Consider the following 24,805-nt stretch of genomic DNA (forward strand, 5'->3'; position numbering starts at 1 on the left):
ATGTGTTTGAAGTGAGGGCAAGTATTTCGAGCAGGGTTAAGGTCAGTATGTCTTTTATTGTAATACATCTTGAAAACTTATACATTCACTACATATTTGGATCACATCTTGTTTGTGTGCTGGTACCATGCCTTTTTTGTGGGTTACTCTGACATTTTGTAGTCTAATTTGGTACCGGGGATTGAACTCAGGAACTTGTACTACTTGTGAGGCAGGCGGCAGCATCACTGACCTAAATCCCTGGCCTGTAGTCTAATTTCAAATAGGGTATTATGATGCTTCTAGGTTTGTTCTTTATGCTTAGGATTATTTTGGCTATTCTGGGTCTTTTGTGTTTCCATATGAATTTTGGTAACTTTTTAGTTCCCTGAAAAAAAATTATTGGAATCTTGATGGAGAACTAAGTCTCTATTTTATTAATTCAGCTCTAATTTTATTATTTCTTTACTTCTACGGAGCTTGGCTTTGATTTGATTGTGTTTTGCTAAGACCTTGAGATGCATCATTAGGTAACTTGCTTGAGATCAGTCTGATTTTTTTATATAGACACTCATAAACTTCCTTGAAGAACTGCATTTGCTATATCCTAGAGACTGGTGTGTTGTTTACTTTTCAATTGATTCTAGAAATTCTAAAATCCTCCCCCTGATTTTTTAAACAACCACTGATAGTTCAGATGTGAATTGTTCAACCTTTATGTGTTTATATAGTTTCTGTAGTTTTGTGTACTGATATCTAATTTCATTACATTGTCATCTGATAAAATACAAAATATTATTTCAATTTTTGCTTTTTTTTTTTTTTTTTGGTACCAGGGATTGAACTCAGGACCTTGTGCCTGTGAGGCAGGCACTGCACCACAGAGCTAAATCCTTGGCCCATCAATTTTTGTATTTGTTAAGCGCTTATTCACTTAAAATATGGTATATTTTGCAGAAAGTTCTATGAGTTATAGAAAAGAATATAAATTTGCAGTTGTTGGATGGAATGTTCTACAAATATCTGTTAAGTCTGTTTGATCTATTTGTATACTTAGAGGTTTTATGTTGATTTGTGAGTATTTTGTGGTTTTTTTTCTGGATAATATATTTATTGGCAAGAGTGGAGTACTGAAGTAACCATTTTTTATTCACTATAAACACTTTTTAATAATTTTTTTATTAGTACGTGTTTGTAACACATAATTGCTACATTTATCATGGGAGAGTTTGAATATGTACATAGCACATATTAATTCTTTTTTATCTTTCCCTTCCCATCCCTCTCTGTCTCCTCCAATTCTTGTTCCCTTTCACATTTGTAAAAGTTCTACTTCCATTTTTTTTGTTCAATTCTCATTTTCATTCCTTTTCCCTTCTCTCCCTTCTCTCTCCTCTCTCCCTCTCTCTCTCCTTCCCTCTCTGTCTCTGTCTCTGTCTCTCTCTGTCTCTCTGTCTCTCTCTCTCTCTCTCTCTCTCTTGTTCCCCTTCCCATTTGAAAAAGACCTCCTTACTTCTTATTATCTTTTATTTTGGGTTTGTCATATAAGAAAAACCATACAATATTTAAGCTTGTGTGTCTGATTTATCTCATTTAACATCATGGTCCTGAGGTGCATCCATTTACCTACACACAACTCACGTTTTTCCTTTGCACTGTAATATGGTGACTTTGACTCTTCAAGAAGATTCCAGAAGGGGACTAGGTAGATCAAATGGAATTCTTCAAGAGTTTTACTTATTTTATCTTCCAGCCGAGTAAGGATTTCTGTGCTAACGTGTAGATCTTTGATCCATTTTGATTTTAGTTTCATGCATGATGAGAGATACAGGTGTAGATTCAGTCTTCTGCATGGAGAGCACCAGTGTCCTCAGCACCATGTATTAAAGAGCCCACCTTTCCTTAGTGTATGTTTTGGCCCCTTTGTTACAGAAAAGATGGCAGAATGTTTCTGGGCTTGTTACTGCATCCTCCACTCTGTTCCACAGAGCCACTTGTCTGTTTTTGTGCCAGTACTATGCTGTTTTTTAACATTGTAACTTTGTAGTATAATTTGAAACCCAGGATTGTGATGCCTGCTGTTTTGTTCCTATGACTGAGGATTGCTTTTGCTCTTCTATATCTCTTCTGGTTCCATATCAATTTTAGGAGAATTTTCTCTAATTCTGTGAAGAATGCTGTGGGTATTTTGATTGAGATTGCATTAAATCTCTTTTATCAATTTTGGAAGTATGACCATTGTCAATGTTGGTTCTGCCCATCCAGGAACAGAGGATTTCTTTCCATTTTCTGATTTTCCCTTTAATCTTATTTTTTAGAGTACTGTAATTTTCATTGTAGAGGTCTTTTACTAAGTATTTTTCTTGATTCTATTGTGAATGGAATTATTGTCCTAATTTCTTTCAGTGAGTTCATTATTAGTGTCTAGAAACACTATTACTTTTTTGTGTTGATTTTTGTATCTTGCTATACTGCTGAATTTGTTTACTAATTCTTGGAGTTTTTTTAGTGGAAAAATTTGGGTCTTATAAATAGAATATTGTGTCATTTGGAAATAATGATACTTTGACTTCTTGATGTCCTATACACTTCTTGTCCTAGTTTTTTCTTGTTGCTGGAACAAGATACTCGATGTCCCAAGTTAAAGGAGTAAAGGTTTATTTTAGCTCACAGTGTGAAGAGGTTTAGTCCACAGGCAGTTGGCTCCAAGGCAGGACAGGATGACAGAGGGACATGGCAGAGGAGAGACAGTCCATGGCAGAGCAGGCAGGAGATAGCAGTCAGCCAAGCAGCCAAGCAGCAAACCTGCCTTTTACCTTTTTCCCATCCAGGCTATAAGCCTTTGGATGGTACCATCCATGCCCAGGGTAGGGGTTTGCTCTTCAGTAAATTCATTCAACCATACTCAAAGCTATTCTAGTTTCAATCATTGAACTAATTTAGTACCTCACACCTTTAATCCCAGTAGCACACCCCATAGATCCAGCCAGCTCTGAAGAGCCCTGCTTATGAGCACATGAGTCTCTGCAGGGAGGCATCTAGATACAAACTGTAACATATCCCTTTTATTTCTTTCTCTTTATTGATTTGTCTGGCTAATGTGTCAAGGACTGTGTTGAATGGGAGTGGTGATAGTGGACTTCCTTGTCTTGTTTCTGATTTTAGAGGGAAAGCTTTCGACTTCTTCCCATTTAATATGACATTGGCCATTGGTTTTTCATGAATGTCTTTTATCAGATTGAGGTAAAGTCCTTCTATACCTATTTTCATCATGCATGGATGTTGGATTGTGTCAAAGACTTTTTCTACATTGATTGAGATGATTTTATGATTTTTGTCTTCACTTCGATTTATATAATGGATTACACTTTCTGATTTGCCTGTGTTGAACCATCCTTGCATGCCTGAGATAAAGCCAACTTGGTCATGATTTATGATATTTTTGATGATTTGTTGCATCCCATTTGCCAGTATCTTGATGGTTTTTGCATCTGTGTTCATTAGAGGATTGACCAGTAGTTTTCTTTTCTGTTTGGATCCTGTGTGGCTTTGTAATGAGAGTAGTACTAGCTTTCAGGAACAACTTTAGGAGTATTCTCTTCTTTTTAATTTCATCTAAGAGTTTGTAGAGTATTGGTGTTAGATATTTCCTGAAGTTTTTGCAGAATTCAGCAGTCTATCAAGTCCTGGGCTTTTCTTAATTGATAGATTTTTTTTTTTTTTTGGTACCAGGGATTGTACTCAGAAACTTTCACTTGCCAGGCAGGTACAGCACCACTGAGCTAAATCGCCAGTCCCTTTAATTAATAGATTTTTAAATTCAATTTCCTTGCCTGTTTTTGGATTATTCAGGATTTTAAATATTCTTTGTTCAGTTTCAGTAATTCATATACAACTAGGAAACTTACCATTTCTTCTGAGTTATCCAATTTATTGGTGCACAGTTTTTGTGAAGTAGTTGCTAATAATCTGGATTTTGGCAGTACCCAATGTGATTTTACCTTTTCATTTCTAATTACATTGATTTACTTCTTTTCTTTCCTTTTTTTGGGTAAGATTGGCTAAGGGTTCATCTATTTTTTAATCTTATTGAGTTTATTGGTATTTTTTAAGTATACAATACAGTTACATCCATCATTGGGATCTTGTACCTTTACATGACAGATCTTGGTTCTCATTTTTTCCCCATACCCCTGCCCTCCCTTTGTCTATTTTTTTATTCTTTTGAAGAATTGGTTCTTCAGTTCATTGACTTTTTTGTCTCAATTTCATTGATTTCTACTCTGATCTTTATCATTTCTGTCCTTGTACTAGCTTTGGGTTGTTTCTTCCTCTTTTTTTGGTCCTTGAGGTGCATCATTAGGTTAATTATTTGGGCTCACTCTGTTTTTATGATGTGGGTATTCATAGCTATAAACTTCCCTTTTGGGACTTATTTTGTGTCCCACAAGTTCTGGTATATTGTACTGGCATTATCATTTAATTCTAATCACTGTCATATTTCTTCCTTAATTTCTTTTGTGACCTATTGATTATTCAAGAGTGTGTTGTTTAATTTCCATGTGTTTGTACAATTTCTGTGGTTCCTTTTGTCATTGATTTCTAGTTTCATTGCACTATTATCTGAGGCAGGTGGCATAGTTATGTTTTCTTTGAGTTCTCTAACCACCTTATTAATCTGTTTTATAACCTCCATTGTTATCCGTTCAGATTTGGCTATGTTGCTTTTGATCCTGCTTTCTCCCCTAGATCAGCTTTGGTGAGTTAGGACCTTTTGGAGGCATTTTGTTCCTTGTTTTCTCATCTTTCTAATTTTTTTTTGTCTGTTTTCTGTGCTGAGCTTTCATTATAGTGAGTAGCTTTGTTGCTAGTATGGAGGCTTCCTTAGTTAATGCCTACTTTTTAGAAAAGTTCTATGGGCATAGCTATCTATTGGCCTTTGCCTCTGTTCCAGAATTTAACCACCTCCATTTATTTGGGAGGAGACATTGCAGCTTATTTTGCCCATTACCCAGTTCTTTGGGAATAGACCATAGTATTGTTTCTGATATTCATGCAATCCAGATATTGGCGAACAGAGAAAACCAATGGACAATGACTCCATTACTTGGTCTATAGTAATAAAATCAGCAACAATAGTATCAAATACAAACTGGATGTTTACAAGCCCTAAGAAATAATAATATACTTCCTTTAACATAGAAAAGAGATCTATAGTTATACTATAGAGAACTTTGTTAACACTAAGACAAACCAGATACTGAACTGTGTAAATATCTAATATCTATTCATTAGAATAGAGTTTTACCTCCTATAACAATAGAATAATGTTCAACTGTAGTAAAATATAGTTAAATAGAGATTCATAAAGCTCATCGATTATACTAGTAAGGAGAGAGTTTGCAGAGAGTAGGACCATGCAAAAAGTAGAATTTGAAAACTTAAGCAATGGAAGGTGGGAAGTGATAAAGTGAAATAAAAGAGTAAAAGGTAAAGTAGAGTAAAAATTTTAAAATAAGGGAAAAAATAAAAGAAAAAAAGAGGACCCAATCAAACAAGTAATCAAAGATAATAATTTTAAAAGATGAGAAAGAATATTGCCAAATGAATGGTTTTCTTTCAAGACCTGCAGTCTTCGTTTTTTGTTTGTCTCTGGTACCAGGAATCAAACTCAGAACTTTTACGAGGCAGGTGCACCACCACTGAGCTAAATCCCTGGTCCATCTGCAGTCTTTGGAATCCAGCAAGTCACAGTCCTATCTATCCCTCTTTATAGCTTTTGGGTTTGTTTGGGCAGCCCTCTGCTGCAAGGCTCCTCATCCATAAAACACTAGTCTGTGGCAACTGTCCAAGCTAGGATGTCCCTGCTCACAGTGTTACACAGGGAAATCATCAGACCACTAATCACCTCTGGATATAGGCATCAGGGTGGGGGCTCAAGCCCACTGAACTCAATGCCATCACTTTCAGATCCAACCACCTCTAAAAGCTAGCACCCCACCCCCACCCCCACCCACTGAATGCACTTTTGGGTCCTGAGCCTGAACTTCTTAGGGGCTCTTAGAATCTCTTCCTGCCTGTCTTCTGTGGCTGGCTCTCACTTTAGTAGGGTAACACTTTAGTCCTAGAATGAAGGTGTCATATTGGCGTTGTGTGGCTAAGTCCCACATGATCAACTCTTTTCCAAAATGGTGGCTGATTGAACTCTCTTTGGTAACATGGTGGGCACTGCACTGGATTTATTCTCCAACTCTGTACCACCATGAAAAAGTCTCTCTCAAAACCCCATATTTTTTTAAAGTTTATGCCAGCTGTGGGCTTTTTGGAGGAGCTAGTGCTGGACTTTTAGAAGAATCATATTACCTAGTTTTTTCATACTTCTTGTATTTCTGTATTGAGATTCGTGTTGGGGTAGACATTTTTCTGTTTTATGTGAGGGTCTTCTTAGTGTCTATACTAGTTTTGAGAGTTTGATCCCCAGAGCCATTTAGAAAAGAGAAGACAAACTGCAGCAATGAAAACAACACAGAGACAAGGGCTGGGAATTTACCTGCCTTGCAAGCACAAAGTCCTGAGTTTGATCGCCAGTACCAAAAAACAAACAAACCCCCCAAAAAAACAAAAAACAAAAAACCACACACACACAAAGACAAACCAGATAGTGATATACCACTACAACCTATTAAAAGTAATGTAACTGTACTGTATACCTAAAATATACCAGTAAACTCAATGAGAAAAAACCTATTAAAATTAACCAGTACTAATAATAGAAAAGAAGGAAGCAATAATAATATAAACCAAAAGACAAAAAATTAATAAAGGTTAAAGGTAACAGTAATAAATTAATAATAAAAATGAGGGATTGGGGAAAGAGAAAATGAAATAGAAAGGTAAAATTTTAAAAAGAAAGAAAAAAAGTAAGTAGTAGGAGAAAATGTGATATTTAAAATTGAATTAAGCTGGGCACTGTGTCACTTACCTGTAATCCCAACTCTCTGGGAGGCTGAGGAAGGAGGATTGCAAGTTTGAACCCAGCCTGGGCAACTTAGTGAGACCCTGTCTCAAAATAAAAAATAAAAATGGCTTGGAGATGTAGTTTAGTGTAATGGCTCTGTGTTCAGTCTTTAGTAACACACACACACACACACACACACACACAAACACACACACATACACACTGTTAAAGAATAAAAAAACTAAAAACTAAAATAATAAATTAATAATAAAAATGAGGGATTGGGGAAAGAGAAAATGAAATAGAAAGGTAAAATTTTAAAAAGAAAGAAAAAAAGTAAGTAGTAGGAGAAAATGTGATATTTAAAATTGAATTAAGCTGGGCACTGTGTCACTTACCTGTAATCCCAACTCTCTGGGAGGCTGAGGAAGGAGGATTGCAAGTTTGAACCCAGCCTGGGCAACTTAGTGAGACCCTGTCTCAAAATAAAAAATAAAAATGGCTTGGAGATGTAGTTTAGTGTAATGGCTCTGTGTTCAGTCTTTAGTAACACACACACACACACACACACACAAACACACACACATACACACTGTTAAAGAATAAAAAAACTAAATAAATTAAGTAAAAGTAATAGGAAAAAACCAATAAACATGAAAAAGAGAAGAAAATAGAAAAATAAAAAGGAGAAAAAGAAACAAAGAAAGACAAAAAATAAGTGTAAAAGAAAATCCCTCCATGTCAAATTATTTGCATGGGTACAGTTTATTTCTAGGACCTGTAAGTGTTGGAGACTACCAGGTATGTGGAGCACTAGTAAGTTGTAATGGGGTCCTACTGTTTTTCAACCCACTTAGCAGGCTGTTGTGTGAATGCTGATCCTTGTTCCCCTTCCCTGCTTAGTGAAGCCAGTTAATGCTGTGCTGTTTGCCTCACTCTGTGTTTATTCCCAGGACTTCTAGCATCTGTTTGTATCCATCTGTGTCCCCCAAGCCACTGCTCTCTCCAGGTAGTTCTGAAGTGTGAAGCCCTACTTGCTCTAGATCCCCTAGGTGCCCAGCCATGCCCCTAGGTGTATGGCAAATGTCCAAGAAGAGGTGTATCCCTGGTGGGGAGCAAAGAAAAATGACTTCTGAGTTCTGTGATGGATGGGGGCCACAAGGGAACCAAGCAGTCTGTGGTGCTGCATTCTGGTTTCAGACCCACTGCTTGAGAAGACCACACTTGATGGGCCTGGATCCTCGCCACAGATGGCAGTGCTGCTGACCACCTGCCTTCCTGAACCCGAGCTCCCTGCTGCTCAGACTTCTCACGGGGAGTCTGACAGCTTTCCCTGACTCTGCCACTGCCTCTTGTGGCTGCCTCCCACCCACTCACTGGCAGGCAGGGTGCCCCTAGGGATCCTGGAGTATGGTTGTTATGCACCTTCAATCCCTGGAGTGGCTCAGTGTTAAACAGTAAGTTTGATCATTACTGTGTGGCCGTTTTCCAGCCGTCTTGATGCCGGAAGTGTAACCTGCTTCCTGCACTTCAACTCTCCATATACTTTTTATAACTGTCATCAAAGCAGTTTTAAAATTACATTTGTAATAATCAGCACACATATGTTTTGGTGTCAAGATTTTAAGTGATTTTCTTTGCACATACATAAGTTTTATAGGAATCAATTTTGTTGGCTATATATTTTTATCAGGTAAGACAACTAATTTACTTAACCACTGTAATATTTTAGTAGTATAAGTATTGTCACAAGCATCTTTTTGCATAAAGCTATTCTAAGATTATCATATTTTTCCTCAGGATAGATTCTTCTATATCAATTTATTCTATCATCAATATTACTAATAATAAGTCATATCATATTCTTGCTATCATTCAAGTTTTCTTCTCCAATTTATATAGTTAAAATATTTATATTTCTTTAATCTCCAAATGAGTAAGGCTTTTGTCGTTGCTGTTATGGGAGATTGAACTCAGGACCTTACCCTTGCCAGGCAGGTGCAGCACCACCAATCAAAATCCCCAGCAGGCTCCTTTTGATATTTTAGGTTGTGAATTGTCTGTTTCTATCTTTACTGTGTATCGTTTTTGCTTCTTTCCTGTTTAGTTTGAGTGAATTAACTAAAAATTAACTATTTGTCATTTTCATTGGCTTTTTAGGCATATAAATTAATTTTTCCACTTAGAAATTTCTATATCTTGGTATTTTTTACATCTTGTTCTTACAGTTTAACATATTTACTGGCTTAATCCTTCAGGAATGAGTTGAATAATGAATGGAATAGATAAGAAACCGTGTTTTTTTTTGTCACATTTAACTACATGCTAGAAACCACTGCAGTCAATGCTGAGAACATTTCAGTCATCTCAATATATTTCTTCATATGTCTTCAGTCAGTTGCCTCGTTCCTATTTCTAGCAGCAAGCAAGCACTGACCTGTTTTCTGCCATTCTAGATCAGTTTCACGTTTTCCAGAATTTCATGTTTTAGAAATCAGATGATACTTATGATGCCAGACTTTTCTGTCTGGTTTCTTTCCCTTAGCACGATCTTTTTAGATGCATCTATGTTAGTGTGTATCAGTCTTTTTCCCACTTTTTCTTTTCTCTTTTTTTTTTGTTACCGGAAATTGAACTCAAGCCCTTGCACTTGCGAGGCAGGCATTGGAGCCACTGAGCTAAATCCCCAGGTTCTCTGCTTTTTTGTGGCTTAGTTGTATTCCATTGTATGGATATACCACAACTTGTTTTCCTTTTTATGTACTGATGGGAATTTGAGTTATTTATAGTTTGGGGCTAGTAGTAAAGCTGTTTTGAATATTTCTGTATACAATATTTTTGTTGATATATGTTTACATTTCTTTCATATAAATAGCTAGATATGGATTTGCTGCATCCTGTGATAAATATCTCTGCCAACTCTGCCAAGGAGACTGCACCATTTTACATTGCTACCAGCAACCTATGACCATTTCAGTGATTTTAAGTCTTGTCACTTTATTTTTATTTTAATTTTTTCTGTTTCTACTGTTTCTAGCCCCTCCAAGTAGTAATGGGAATTAACCCTAGATCTCACGCATACTACCCGTCAACCACTGAAGTACGTTTCTATCCCCCACCCCCTTTTTTTTTGAGACAGGGTCTTACTATGTAGTTGACACTGACCTGGAACTCACTATGTAGCCCCAGCTGGTCTCGACCTTGCAGTGATCCTCCTGCCTCAGCCTCCTGAGTGCTGGGATTACAGGCGTGCGCCATCACACCTGGCTTTGTTTCTATCCCTTTTAATTAATTAATTTATCACAGTAATGGGTGTTGAACCCAGAGCCTTTGCACTGAGCTACATCTTCAGCTTTTAAAAATTAAAAAAAAATTTTTTTGAGACAGGGTTTCACTAAGTTACTCAGCCCTGAACTTGTAATCATCCTGTCTTCTTATTTAATTTTATTGAGACAAGATTCCCTTAAGTTGTACAATCTGGCCTTGAACTTGCAATCTTCCTATCTCAGCATCCCCACTACCTGTGATTACTGGCATGTGCCAATGGACCCAGTTATCTCTAGCTTCTTGAGGTAGAAGCTTAAGTAGTCGGTTTTAAGTAGTCCTTCTTTTCTTATACAATTGTATAAAGCCATAAATTTCTGTCCAAGCACTATTTTAGTTGCATCCTGCAGATTTCAGTACATTCGGTTTTTGTTACTTTTTGTTCAAAATATTCTCAGCTTTTCCTTGTGATTTCTTTTTGGTCTCATATTTTCATATTTTGTCATATATTCAGAAGTGTGTGTTTTTTAATTTTCAAAAATTTCATGCTTCTTTTTTTGAGACATAATATTTGCACCTCACTGTGGAGTAATTGTGATAATTCAATGCATATATGCTATATATAATAATCAAATCATGGCAGCAAGCATTTCCATCTCCTTAAGTGTTAACTATCTTTATGTGTTGTGAATTTCATACTCTTCTACTCATTTTGAAATGTATCATAGATTGCTTTAACCAGTAGTTACCTCATTGTGCTATAGAAAACCAGAACCAATTCCTCCTCTCCGATTGCATTTTGGTGCCCCTTATCTAACTTCTTTCCTTTCCCCACCTCGCTGCCACTTTCAGTCTCTGTTGACCACTATTCCACTCCATTGTAAGAGATCAGTTATTTCGTTAGCACAAGTAAGAACATGTACTATTTGTATTACCATGCTTGTCTTATGCTACTTAACATAATGACTTCCAGTGTATACATATTGCTGAAAAATGTCAGGATTTCATTCTTTTCATGGCTGAGTAATATTCCATTTTGTATTTAAACCATATTTTCTATATCCATTTATCTACCAATAAACATCTAGGTTGATTTTCCATTCTAGCCATTATGAATACTGCCACAGTAAATATGGGAGCACAGGTAGATTTTTGATATAATGATTCTATTTTATTTGAATATATACACAACAGCAGAGTTGCTGAATCATATGGTAGTTTTATTTCTAGATTTTTGAGGCACCTCCATACTGCTTTCTGTAATGGTTGCACCAGTTCAGTTTTCCATCAGTAGTGTAGAGTCCCTCTTCCTCCACATCCCTAGTATTTATTATATTTGTTTCCTTTTTGCAGGGAGGTACTGGGTATTGAACTCAGGGCCGTCACATGTAGCTACACTTTAGTCCTTTTTAATTTTTTTATTGTGAGACAGGGTCAGGTTAAGTTGCTCAGGCTGGGCTTAAACTTGCAATCCTCCTGCCTCTGCCTTCTAGAATGTTGGGCCTACAGTATGATTTTTTTTTTTAAATCTTTTTAGTAATAGCCATTCCAACCTGGGTGAGGTGTTTAGTATTTCCCTGATGATTACTGATGTTTAAGATTTATAAACTTCTTGCCCATTTGCATGTCTTCTTTTGAGAAAAATATCTATACAGATCATTAGCCAGTTTTAAAATCAGATTTTTCCTGTTTTTATTTCAGTTTCTTATATATTCTGGACATGAATCCCTTGTTAAATGAATAGTTTGCAGGTATTTTCTCCCTTTCTGCGGGTTGTGTCTGAAGTGTCGTTTCCTCTGTCTCATTTTTATTAATTTCCAATTTAATTTATTTATCATTAGAGAATATATTCTTCAAGATTTCAGTCTGTTGAAGTCAGGAGAACTTATTATACAGTCTACCAGGGAGAAGGCTTCCTGTGCACTTGAAAACACTGCTGCAGTTGTTTGGTGTGACATTCCGCACGGAGTCAGTCAGGTTGCAGAAGTCAGCAGTTGTCATTTAGATCTTTTGCACCTTTACTGGTTTTTGTACCTAGTGTTCCTGTGAATTACTGAAAGAAAAGCTTGAAATATGTTTATAATTGTGAATTTGTCTATTTATCTCTCTTTGTCAAATTTTGCTTTTTGTGTTTGGAAGCACCATTTAGGCTCACATACATTTGTGATAATTATATCTTCTTGATATATTCATTTTTATCATTATAAAATGTCATTTTTGTTCCTATTAGTGTCTTTTTTTTTTTTGGTACCTGGGATTGAACTTGGGACCTTGTACTTTTGAGGCAGGCAGCAGCACCACTGAGCTAAATCCCTGGCCCCTAGTAGTGCTCATTTTAATATTTGAGTTATCTGTTATTAGTGCAGCTATTTCACCTTTCTTATGTTCTTCATTGGCCTGGTTTATCTTTTTTTCTATCCTTTTACTTTGAGCCTGTTTGTGTCTTTGTATTTATAGCATATCTCTTGTTAAGAGCAGGTAGCTGTTAAGAGGAGGTAGCTGGATTTTTGCTTTATATGCAGTCTATCAATTCAGACTTTATTTTTCAATGGAATGTTTAGTCCATTTACATCTAATAAATGATTGTACTAGGGTTTATGTCTATTTTTATTGATTTTAAAATTTTTCTCATCTGTGTTTTTGCTGTTTTGCTACTCTATTTTTCTCTTATTCCTGCCTCATCTTGTGTTAATCAGATATGTTTTAATATTTCACTTTCATCTTCATTGGGATATTTAGCTTTTGTTCTTTGTATTATTTTTAGTGGTTGCTCCAGAGAGCAAGTTATGCATATTTAATATGTCACAGTGTACTTATAATTAATATTGAATTACTTAAAGTAAATAGAAAACATGTAACAATATAATCCCCCAGCTGTTTGCTATTTTGTCATGGATTCATGTTAATATACATAACCAACAATACAGTTTATAAATTTTGCTTTAGGTGGATATATGTCTTTTAAAGACTTGCCTTGCTGTAGATCCAGCTTGTCTTCTGGTATCGTTTTCTTTCAGCCTGAACAACTTCCTTTAATATTTCTTAAGGTTTAATTCTATTTGAAGATGCCTTTATTTTATTTTCTTTTTTGAGGGGTAGTTTCATTAACTATAGAGTTCTTGCTTGGTATTTTTTTCTTTCATCATTTTACATATGTTATATCATTATTTTGGGGCCCTTTTGTTAAGCTCTGCCTTGGTTGCTTCCAGGATTTCTTCCTAAATTTCCAGCTTTTCTGGCAACCCTAAATTTATTTTCTCCAACTTTACATCTTCAAGGCTGCAGCCACTCATCAATGTTGGGGTGGGAATAGGCAGTTAGAAAGCATTTTCAGAGTCAAAAACTTGAACATTTTCAAAATTCTTACCTATCACACTTAACTCCCCAGTAGCTGGATTGTGGCAGGTCAATTTTTAAACTTTTGAAGGAATCTCCAAACTGTTTTCCATGGGGCTTTACCATTTCACAGTCCCATCAACAATACACAAGGGATCTAATTTCCCTACATCCTTACCAACACTTATTTTCTGTTGTTGCTGTTTTATTTTTATGATAGTAGTCATCCTAGTGGGTGAGAGGCAATATTTCACTGTGGTTTTTAATTTTCAATTCTGTGATGATTAATGGTGTTAAGCATCTTTTTGTAGGCCTATTGAATATTTGTATATCACCTTTGGAGAAGTGTCTATTAAAGTCCTTTGGCCATCTTTTAATTTGGTTATTTGATTTGTTTGTTTTTGAGTTGTAGGAATTCTTTATGTATTCTGGATATTAACCCATGATCAGATATATTATTTACAGATATTTTCTCCTATGAGTTTTATTTTTTCACATTTTACATTTAGGTCTTTAACATATATTGAGTTAATTTTTGTATATGGTATAACACAGGGTCTAACTTTATTCTTTTTCATGTGGATATCTGGATTTCCCAACACTGGTTATTGTTCATTGACTTTCCTTTTTCCATTGAGTAGTTTTGACACATTTATTGAAAATTTGGCCATATATGTTAAGATTTATTTCTTGGTTATCTATTTTATTCTAGTAGTCTGTATGTCTGTGTTTGCATCAGTATCATACGGTTTTGATTACTGTAGCTTTGTAATACAGTGGTACTTCAGTTCATGAACTTAATTCTTTCTACAATTCTGGTGGCAAACTCAGCGATTAGGTTTAATGGTGACCTAATGGGAAAACTTGCAGAAGTGTAAGACTTCCAACTTTGTTCTGCTTTTCCAAGATTACTTTGGCCATTCAAGGTTCTTTGAAATTCCATATGAATTGTGGATTATATTTTTGTATTTCTGCAAAAAATGTCATTGGATTTTTGATAAAGGTTGCACTGAATCTTTAGACCACTTTGGGTAGTAAAACAATTTAATAATATTGAATCTCCAGTCCATGAATGTAGAATGTGGAAAGACCCATTTTTTTTCTTGTTATTTGATCTCTTCACTGTGCCCTCACTATTATCTCTCCCTGTACATCAGAGTGACAGCTCTAGAATGATGGTGGCAAGCTACCAGTCCCAGTCCTCTGGCCCTGTGCTGGCAGAAATCATTCTCAAGAATGTGGCCAGAAAGTAGGCATTGAAAAGGTTTATTTGAAAATATTTTCTTTACAGCTTTATCCTTGGGCCTGTTTCTTGGAGATTCGGAGTACTAGAATTTGATCAAGGAGCTTGCCTTTCTGAACTCTGATCACTGAAGACCAAAATGTTAAATGTCACATTGAAATATAAAAAAATATCAAGGCCAGATTGGACCTTTGCTTTTCTCACCACTTATCATGTTTCTTCTTGTTCTGAATTATTTACTTTGTAGATGTGTCTTCACTGCAATTTATATTTTGGAAGCTTTGATAAAAATACTTGCAAGAGGCTTTATCCTGGATGAATTTTCTTTCCTTCGAGATCCTTGGAACTGGCTTGATTCCATTGTCATTGGAACAGCGTAAGAATGTAAAAGATTTTTATTGGAGAGACCTGGGGTGGGAAAGAAGTCCTTCTGCTTCCATCAGTCCCTTTGGGTCTACATGAGTGGCTGAGGTAACCTAATAATGCCTAGAGCTCTAAGTATCTTGCTAAATGGCCCTGAATGGGCAGTGTGTGGCCATTGGCCAGAGGCTTCCAGGCACAAAACCATTTCTAGGATTTTCTCATTTCTTCATTCATTTACTTAACACCTGTGTCTATAGGACAGGCTCTGTGCAAGATACAGGGGTTGAAAGAAAAGAACAAAGTAAGCAAGTGCTCTCAACCTCATAAAACTCACAGTGCAGAGGGGAAGAGTGACAGTGACCATTGCAATATGGTATAGGGAGTACCAGGTTAGAGGCTGTTCATGTATGAGCTGTCAGAGCTTGAGGGAGGAACCAAAGACTTAAAAAAAAAAATCTTCAACTACTTTGAGTTCACAAAGAATTTCCCCTATGTTTTACAGTTTTGCCTTTTGTCTTTGTGTCCAGGGTCTATTTTGAGTTAATTTTGTATAGTATGAAGTGGAGGTTGATGTTCTTCTTGAAGGATAGGACACTGATTTAGCATCTAAATGATGAAACGGAATAAAAACAAACAAAAAATAATGGCCTATTGCCAGCACAACAATAGTAAATTTATAATGTATGTGTGCCAAGAGTACTTCGCATATACAGTACTCTTCTATTTAATATTCACCAAAGTCCTTACATGTAGGTGCTTCTAAGTTTAGCATTTTATGTTTGAAGTTCAACATTTACATGCCTTTGGCCATTGGAAGATGTTGTAAGCATGTAGGTCCTAAAACCAGATTGTCTAGGTTCATGTTGATCCTAGATGGGAGACCTTAGCAAGTGTGCCAGAGCATGGGACTTGGCAATCAGTGGATAAATGTTTGTGTGGGTTTCCATTATTCATGGATGTAGCCACAACTGCGTGGGCAACTTCAAGGGACGAATATGATGTTGCCAAGTTCTGAGATAAAGATGAGGCTTCTCACTTCCCCTTGGTAGGCCCAGGCCCAGGGCTTACTCTGGCTTTTGTGGAAATGGGCAGCACAGCTGCAGAACGGAGTAAGTCAAGCCTTTTTCTGTGTTTTGCCTTGTAGGATTGCAGATTTAAATCCTAGTTCCCCAATCAAACTGTTGTCTCTGCGTACCTTCCGAGTCATCAGAGCACTGAAAGCAATTTCAGTAGTTTCTGGTAAGCCAATCTAACTTTTAACGCTGGCTGTCAGTTGGAGAGAGTGTTCTTTCATACTTACATTTTTCAAAATGTCATCATGTAAACCAAAGCCAAACAGCCCCTGCTTTCTACATTATTTGATTGTTCAACCAATAATTATTGAGCACTTAATATGTCCAGGCCTTGTGCTAATTGCTTAGGATCTAACCATGGGGGGCACAGATGCCTGCCCTCTTGGAATATTTGCTGTAAGGTCAGGGTGCGGGGAGAGAGATAGGAGTAAGGGAGTAAATTTACATGAGCAAATCGTGTATGCAGAATGTATAGTACAACCTGCTATGTGCCATGGAAAATATAAAGGAAACGGACAGTTTGAAGGTGATGGGGATTTACAGCAGACAGGGGAAGCAGGCTGCACTTTTAGATAGGGTGGTCAGGATAGGTGTCACTGAGAAGGTGAGAAATAAGCAAAGATTCGAAGGTGATGACACACAAGCAAATATTTGGGTAAGGGTGTACTGATGATAGAAACTGTGCGAAGATGGAGAGATGGTAAAGTGGATGGAGCTGGGGGAGTGGGGAGACTAGTGGAGCGGGGGTCCCAGAAGTGAGGGAAGCTATGAGCATGGGAGCAAAGCTTCCCTCTGAAGAAATGGAAGGATAGAATGAGAGGAAGCCACAGAAGCAGGATGACCAGGAGAGGGGCATGGTGGCTTCTGTGGAGGCACGCTTCTGATCTGCCTCAGGGAGCACGGGCAACAGGTGGTCCCTGCTGTCACCCTCTGAAGTTTCCTCTACATCTGTGCTCCTGCCAAAATCCTGCTGGCCCTGCACAGCGTGGGTGCTAGTGCTGGCCTGTTCCTGGAGGACCTGATCCTCCTCTAGAGGGGAACTTTGGTAACCTGGCTGAGGCTCTCACAGCTGTACTACAGCCTGAGCTTCTTCCTTTCCAGCCCTGCTTGGTTCCCTCTCCCTTTTATTAGGTGACAGAGCTACACAGAAGTCTGACAGTTTCTTCCTGCCAACTCCTGATTCCCCCACCGGTCAGAGGTATTTCCCCAACAAACCCTGCATACCCCTAATCCCAGAACTGCTCCTCAGAGCCCATAGAGTCATAAAAGTCCATTGTTCAAGCAAGGGATGGTTTTTCTCTAGGTCAGGTGTTGGTCAAAGAGTTGGCAGACAGTGGTCAGGGTCTCTAAATTTGAATGCAGAAATAACCATTGACTAAATTATGTTTGTGGTGGGGGTAAAAGAGAAGAGTCAAGGATGATAGCAAGGTTTTCAGCCTGAGTGCCTGGGCAGATGGCAGTTTTTGCTGGCTGAGCCCGGGAAGGCTATGAGAGGAGCAGTTCTGGGAGTCAGGATGGGAGTTGGCCTTTAACGTGTGCTTCAGATGACCGAGACATCCAGGTGGAAGTATGAAATTGGCAATTAGATACACGACTTGAGGATCTCCAGGCAGTCTGAGCTGGAGATAGGTATCTCAGACCTATACATGACGCGTGAAGCCATGAAACCTGATGAGATCACCAAGAGAGTGAGCACAGGTCGAGAGAAGTCCCCAGGCATGGCAGCGCTAAAGGGGAGGGAAGGAGAAGAGGAACCGGCAAAGGAGATGAGTAGGAGCCACCAGTGGAGTGGGTAGGAAACCACAGATGTCCCAGGGAAGCAAGGTGAGGAAAGCACTTTAACCCTAGGAATCGGGATGAAGCCAAGGGTGGATTGTGACTGTGAATACCAGTTTGTTAAAACCTGAGGTTACTTTGGTATAACTCCCTCTCTTTCCATTTTTATTCTGTTTGCAAAAATACTCTCTTTTATTTGGAAAAAAATCCCACTTTATTTAAAAATCTCCTGTCCCTGGAGTCCTTTCCTCTTCCCATCCTCCCTCTCCTTCTGTCAGTAGCTTTGGCAAACTATGAATGCAAACTATGGGAACTAACTTGGTCTGATGATTATATAGACTTAGGCTAGGCCATACATCCCCAGTACCTGAACTCTAAGCAGTTTGGATTCTCTAAAAATAGAGGCAGTGGGCTATTTATTCACTTATTTATTTTTTGAGACTCCAGGAAGGCAACTGCAGAGTGATAAAGAAACTGGCAGCCAGAAGACCTTCATGTGGGATTTGTCCCTCCTCCTAAGCAGATGAACACATGGAGATCCTCCTTTTTGGCCTATGAACACATGGAGATCCTTGTTTTTTGGAAGTAAAGGTAGAGAGGTATAGCCTTCTGTGAGACTCTGAAAATTACTTAGAAATCATGAGTGTCTTTTGTCAAAAATTTTGGGAGAAGAATCAAACCTCTTGTAGCAGATTAAAACGTGGCTTGGCGAGGCCGGCCACACCTGGAGTTGAAGTGAGGCTCCAGTGTGACCTCAGTACCCTCTGCCCACTTGGTATCACTCTGTAAGAACTTTGCCCTCTGTGGTCTTGGCCTCCACTCGATACTGCCTTGTACTCTCACCTCCCTTACCTTCGAGTCTCCTGTATGATCGATACTAATCCATAGAAATTGTGTCGCTTAGAATCTTTCTGATTCTGGATGGTGGCACCTTTTGACACAGAGATGGTAGAAATGTTGCAGGCATACATGGTCCCACACAGGTGAAGCTTTGTTGGGGGGTTGTTTGTGGTTCCTCATGTACCTTGAGAGTAGATAGGGCCCACAGCATGTTAACTGCGGGTCTGTGTCGTTCTCTGACACTGCTGTATCCCCCAGACTGTCATCTGGCTGTGCCTGTACCCACTTCTATGCAGGCTCCTTCCTTGCTCCTCAAAGTGACCTCGAGCAGCACAGGTGAAGGTACAGGTAGAGAGTTTGACTGCTGTGATGACACAGCTTCTAAAAAGTGCAGAACCGTGGGCCAGGCCTGAAGTTTGGCCATCTCTTTGACTTCCTTGACCTGGCCAGGCCTGTGTGGACTGCTTCTCCCACACCTGTCCTCCTCCTCAGGTCTGAAGGTCATCGTGGGGGCCTTGCTGCGCTCAGTGAAGAAGCTTGTTGATGTGATGGTCCTCACCCTCTTTTGCCTCTGCATCTTCGCCCTGGTGGGTCAGCAGCTTTTCCAGGGAATTCTGAGCCAGAAATGTGTGAAGATCGGCTGTGACACTACCGGTGAAACAAATGGTAAAATATTCCGCGTCTCGGTTGGTGCGTGGTAGCTTGTTTATTGCCACACATACCACCTGCGTACCTGGCTCTGAGAGCAAGGGAGGGCGTGATCCATCCAGAGGTCTTGTGCAAGCAGGTGCGTTTCCTAGAGACTTGCCCCCATCTTTGGGTTTCTCTGGAGAGCAGAAAGCCTGACGCCATGGCCACACGAGCAGTGTCTGCTCCCATCCTCTGCCATTCAGATCTCTGCTCACTTCGTCATGTTCTTGAGTTGCTCAAAATGCTTGATTTGGCCAATAAACCAGCAGCTTCCATAGCCCGCTGAAGCATTTTCTTCAGTGACCACGCTTCTTTTTTCCTCCTCTCTGTACTGTGGCTCAGTGCACATGCTCCCGCATGTCCTGGATCTCACGTAGCTGTCTGCTCTCCACATGTCTGTGTCCGGCTCCTGCAGGGGTGCTGTCTGGTTATGAACATCCTTCCCCAAGCGATGAAATTGTGGTGGTGATGTCATTACTTCCTCCTCCCACTTCTCCTTCCTTGTTCCTTTCCTCTTTTCTCTTCCTGAGGGCTCAGCACTCAGTCTCTGCAGACACCAACTTCTATCACCTTATAGGCATGTCCAACCTGTGGCCTATTTTTGCCCTTTTTTTTTGTTTGAACGAAGAACAATTGCCTTAGGCTGTGTATGAAATACACCACATAGTTAATATATGTGAGTAACAAAACTTATTTTAAAAATATTTTATGATAATATTAAAAGAAACAAAAACCACAATAAGGCAGGCCACAGGTTGGACGTTCCCAGCAGAGTATCCAGAACCATATGTTTTCAAGAATCAGCCAGAATATTTGCCACTCTTTTCCTTTAAGTTTTTAAAAAATCTGAATTTATGACTCTTTCTTCTCTCAGACTCTTGCTTTGCAAAGGAAATAAATTCCACAGAACCCATAATGTGTGGCAATTGGAGTGCTGGAAGGTAAGTGGCTTATACTCTCCGTTTCTCTCCCAGCCAAGCACTTCTGTTCAGCCCTGTTGCCGTGATGTGGGAGATGGTCTTCATGGAATGCCTGGTGGAGGCAGAGATGAGACTTCTCAAGCAGTTCTGATTATTTCTGTATCTCTGCAGTTTGTTTGTTTCTTTAGGTCTTGCGAAATTGCCAAGGCTGGCTTTGAACTCATTATCTTCTGCTTCAGCCTCCTGAATAGCTGGGATTAATTGTACGTACAGGCTACTGCACCTGGCTTAAGCAGTTGTAGATTTGTGTACTCAATAAAAATTATTTTCAAGAGGGGCCAAGGATTTAGCTCAGTGGTGCTGCCGCCTACCTTGCAAGCGCAAGGACCTGAGTTCGATCCCCGGTACCAAAAATATATATATATTTTTTTCAAGTATTTACAGCAGCTTTCCCTCGAACTCATGTTAAATTGGTAGCCAATAAGAAGCCTAGTGAAAACTTATTGGAATGGACATTTAAGACTTTCAAAGCTGATAAATGATTTCATCACTAAGAGCCCCACAAGTCCCTGGTTTCCTGTTTGGTGACATTCATTGCCTGATGAAATTCTCTGAGCATGCCTCTTATCTTTGTTTTTCCATTAACCACCATGGCCTCTAAGTGCAAACAAAGCAGTGTGTGGATTCATACACACTCATGCCCAGCTAGTAGCCTTCTAGACCTATGGAGTTACCCTTCCTTCTTCAAAGATACCAGTGCTCCCTGTGGTGAGAAATTCAATTCAGTGAAGGTTCATTGAGCACATTTCAACTTAACATAAGGTGCAAGGCAATCTAATGAGATAGAGTACTCTCACTCCCCTGTATCGAGCAGATATCTATTTGATATCAAGGGCCTACAGTGTGCCAGGCTCTTGAGTTAGGTCCAAGGAAAGCAATTATGATCAAAACAGCTGCACTCTTTTGAAATTGACGTCTCCTGGAGAAAACAGTCGAGTACATTTTACAAAGCATTGTCTCCCGAGACGCACAGGTTCTGAGAGTTGTGACAGGGAACGTGACCCATCTGGAGAAAAGAGGGAGGATTCCCTCTCACTACTGTGCTTACAAGATGCAGTGGCCTTTGATACAAGCAAGGCTTGTTGAGCTCTCTAGAACAGTCTGTGAGAGGACTCACTACACCCACATTGTGTTCACCTCCGTGAGGGCCCGCAGCTGCCTTATACAGTGCTTTGACTTTTCACTGTGATGTTCCTACATGCAAAATCCAACTTGGGGAGTCTTTCTCCTGAACGCAAAGGAACAGTTTTGTTTTCCAGCTGGAAGGCATAGTATTCTTGTCTCTCTAAATTCATGTGTCAAACACAGCTCACACAGTCTAAGTACAGCGTGAAAGCTCAGGTGTGAATTGTGTATAAATGTGTGTGTGTGTGTTGTTGTTGTTGTTGCTGTGTTCATAAAAAACTAGAGGGTCGAAGTAGCTGTTAAATGTTGTCTTAGTTCATATGTCAAACACAGCTCACACAGTCTAGGTACAGCGTGAAAGCTCAGGTGTGAATTGTGTATAAATGTGTGTGTGTGTGTTGTTGTTGTTGCTGTGTTCATAAAAAACTAGAGGGTCGAAGTAGCTGTTAAATGTTGTCTTCAAGAAGTGAGGGACAGGGAGAGATAGAGACTGAACATTCATTATGTGCATTTATTTGTTTTACACTGTGTTGTTACACTTAATTTTTCAGTGAAATACTTGTTTATATGAATTTATTAATCATTCAGTTGAAAAAAAGAGTTGACAAGTGTCCACCCTGAGATGAAGTCTGTGAGGCTAGGCAAATCCCTTGGCTGGAAGGTCACTCTGCTGCCTTTCTCCTGGGTTTTTGGGTGGATCTCACGGCCTTCTGAAGAGTACTGTCATGGGTGGGCTTAGGGTGGGGTACAGAAAGGAAAGTTGGGCTGTGCGCAATGTAATCCTTTGTCTGTTCCTTTGTTTTCAACATCCAGGTGTCCCCCAGATTCTAGATGTAAAACCACTGGCATTAATCCTGATTATAATTATACAAATTTTGATAATTTTGGCTGGTCTCTTCTTGCCATGTTCCGGCTTATGACACAAGACTCCTGGGAGAAGCTTTATCGACAGGTCGTATATTCATGGTCTCTCTCTCTTCTTTGTCCTTTCTGCCTTCCTTCCCCTTGTTTATTAAGAACCATCTGCCTCTAACTTTTGTTATCAATTCTCCATTTTTAACAGCTATACTGTTAAATTCTGTTTTAGTGATTCTGTTAGAAATTTTGAGAAAATTATAAGCACGATATTTGGAAGACTGTGAGAAAACCATTCTATAAATATTACCCCTCTGAAGTTCAATCACTCTTGCCTTTTTTATTTTAAAAACACAAACACTATTGAGAAAATTAAGGCTCCCACATGCACTGATAGATGGCATCTGCCCACTGCAAGACAGGGCGCCAGGAGCTCCTGGGTGGCTGGGGAGCCATCCAGCAGCTAAGCTGCCCAGTGCTGGGCAAAGGCCAATCATCAGCAATGGTATCATCTTGCTGGACGTGATAGCCACTGCTCTGTGGAGGAGGCTTCAGATACAAGAATGTGCTCTGTCCTTCGCAGACCCTGCATACCGCTGGGCCTTACTCAGTCTTCTTCTTTGTGGTGGTCATCTTCCTGGGCTCCTTCTACTTGATTAACCTAACGCTGGCAGTTGTCACCATGGCTTATGAGGAGCAGAGCAGGAATGTAGCTGCAGAAACAGAGGCCAAGGAAAAGATGTTTCAGGAAGCCCAGAAACTGATAAAAGAAGAAAAGGAGGTAGGAACATGTAGAGATAGAATGTGGGTTCTGCCCAGGGGATCAGAGAGATGCTGGAGACAGTGTGACCTGCTGCTCAATGCTGCTTCCTAGGGTCTGGTCTCAGCAGTTTCTCTATTTGTGCTTTTCTGAAAATTTAAGCTGTTTGCAGACTGACTGTGCTGTGGTCTCTCTCAAAGTTGTCTACCTTTGACCAGGGAATATTATTAGTCTTGATGCTCTTTGCTTTCCTGAAGCCTGCATCTTCTAAACATGTCCCAAATTACTGACTGGAGGATTCAACTTATATATATGTAAATTGGGGCCCTGTTCCAGCTTTATCTAGCTATATGGAGATGATTTTGTTTGGGGCCCTTGCTTGGGAGTGGTTGAGGTTCTAGAATAACAGGAACATTATTTCTCCCTTCTGAAATTTTTTTTTATCATGTTCATTGAGTTCCAAGGCCACACTAGGCTAAGGGCTAAGGGTTAGTGATGCAGAGGAGTGACTTTGACTCTACCTTTGACAGTGGCACTCTCTGTGCAAGAGCTGGACCTGTTTCCCCAGAAGAATACCTCAGAGCTAGCTTGTTCTAATTGGATGATAAGCAAATTAAGTGGTGTGATGCCACTGTGAGAGCGCAGGGTGTGCTCACTAAGGTTGAGATCGTCTGTGGTGTTCTATGGAAAGGCATAATCTGTTCGTGAACTGCTGTTGTTCACTTTCTAAGGCTCTGGTTGCCATGGGAATGGACAGAAGTTCACTTAATTCTCTACAAACATCATCTTTTTCCCCCAAGAAGAGGAGGTTCTTTGGTAAAGGGAAAAGAAAATCTTTCTTTTTAAGAGAATCTAAGAAAGGCCGAGCTCAAGGATCAGATTCTGATGAAGATTCCTTAAAAAATGTAAGTACTGTTGAATGGACTAATGGTACCATAGTGCGGTCTGGGGTCGGGGGACAAGTCCTTGGACAATCTAACCAAAAGGGTTCACGTCCTCGTTTTCCATTCATCCATTTGCACACACACTCATGTGTCCATGTGTCTAGTCAATCATCCATTTTCATAAACATCTACTTAAGCAGGGTACAGTGTTTACTGTCTGCTCAACTCGGGAGTAGGCACTGGAGAAACATGGTTCCTACCCCACAGACTTTACAACTAATGATGAAGACACACAAAAGAGGAGGCAGCTATGAGTCAATGTGATGATCACTGGGAGAGCAGAGGAGAAGCATTAGGTCAGTGTGGGTTTCCACTGAAGCAAAGCCAGACATTAGGGTAAAGTGGATCATTCTGGAAGTCATCTCAGGAAGTGCTGAGCAGACAGGTACATGGGAGGGAAGGGGGCCAGTGAAGGTTCATTATCAAGCCAGTTACCAGTGATGGCAGTTGAAGCTTAATCCCTGGAGTGTGGGTTTTAGAGTTTATATGTACCAACTTTGATTGATCATTGGTTACAGATTGCTAGAGACTGGGAATTCATAATTTTCCTGCATTTCTGACTTGCTGTACAACAGGGAAGAGGGGATTTTGGTCACCAGAGAAAGCTCTGAAGGCAGGA

At 39.4% G+C, this 24,805-nt stretch overlaps 1 protein-coding gene across 9 annotated transcripts in view; it reads left to right on the forward strand.

The window, feature by feature from the left end:
* Scn11a (sodium voltage-gated channel alpha subunit 11) overlaps positions 1 to 24,805 on the forward strand; it is a 143,214-nt gene that overhangs the window by 19,735 nt on the left and 98,674 nt on the right. For all 9 annotated transcript variants that reach the window (XR_004518772.1, XM_033768041.1, XM_033768040.1 and 6 more), the window contains exons 5-11: positions 15,028 to 15,156; positions 16,288 to 16,382; positions 19,325 to 19,498; positions 20,397 to 20,463; positions 22,441 to 22,579; positions 23,066 to 23,263; positions 23,974 to 24,147. Coding sequence is in view for 8 of the 9 variants with exons in the window: in XM_033768041.1 (XP_033623932.1) it covers positions 15,028 to 15,156; positions 16,288 to 16,382; positions 19,325 to 19,498; positions 20,397 to 20,463; positions 22,441 to 22,579; positions 23,066 to 23,263; positions 23,974 to 24,147 (976 nt within the window). In the remaining variant the exon portion in view is untranslated. The remainder of the gene's footprint in view (positions 1 to 15,027; positions 15,157 to 16,287; positions 16,383 to 19,324; positions 19,499 to 20,396; positions 20,464 to 22,440; positions 22,580 to 23,065; positions 23,264 to 23,973; positions 24,148 to 24,805) is intronic.

Source organism: Fukomys damarensis, unplaced genomic scaffold, assembly GCF_012274545.1.
Source record: "Fukomys damarensis isolate Sample0158 unplaced genomic scaffold, DMR_v1.0_HiC HiC_scaffold_24, whole genome shotgun sequence".
Classification (NCBI taxonomy): Eukaryota; Metazoa; Chordata; class Mammalia; order Rodentia; family Bathyergidae; genus Fukomys; species Fukomys damarensis.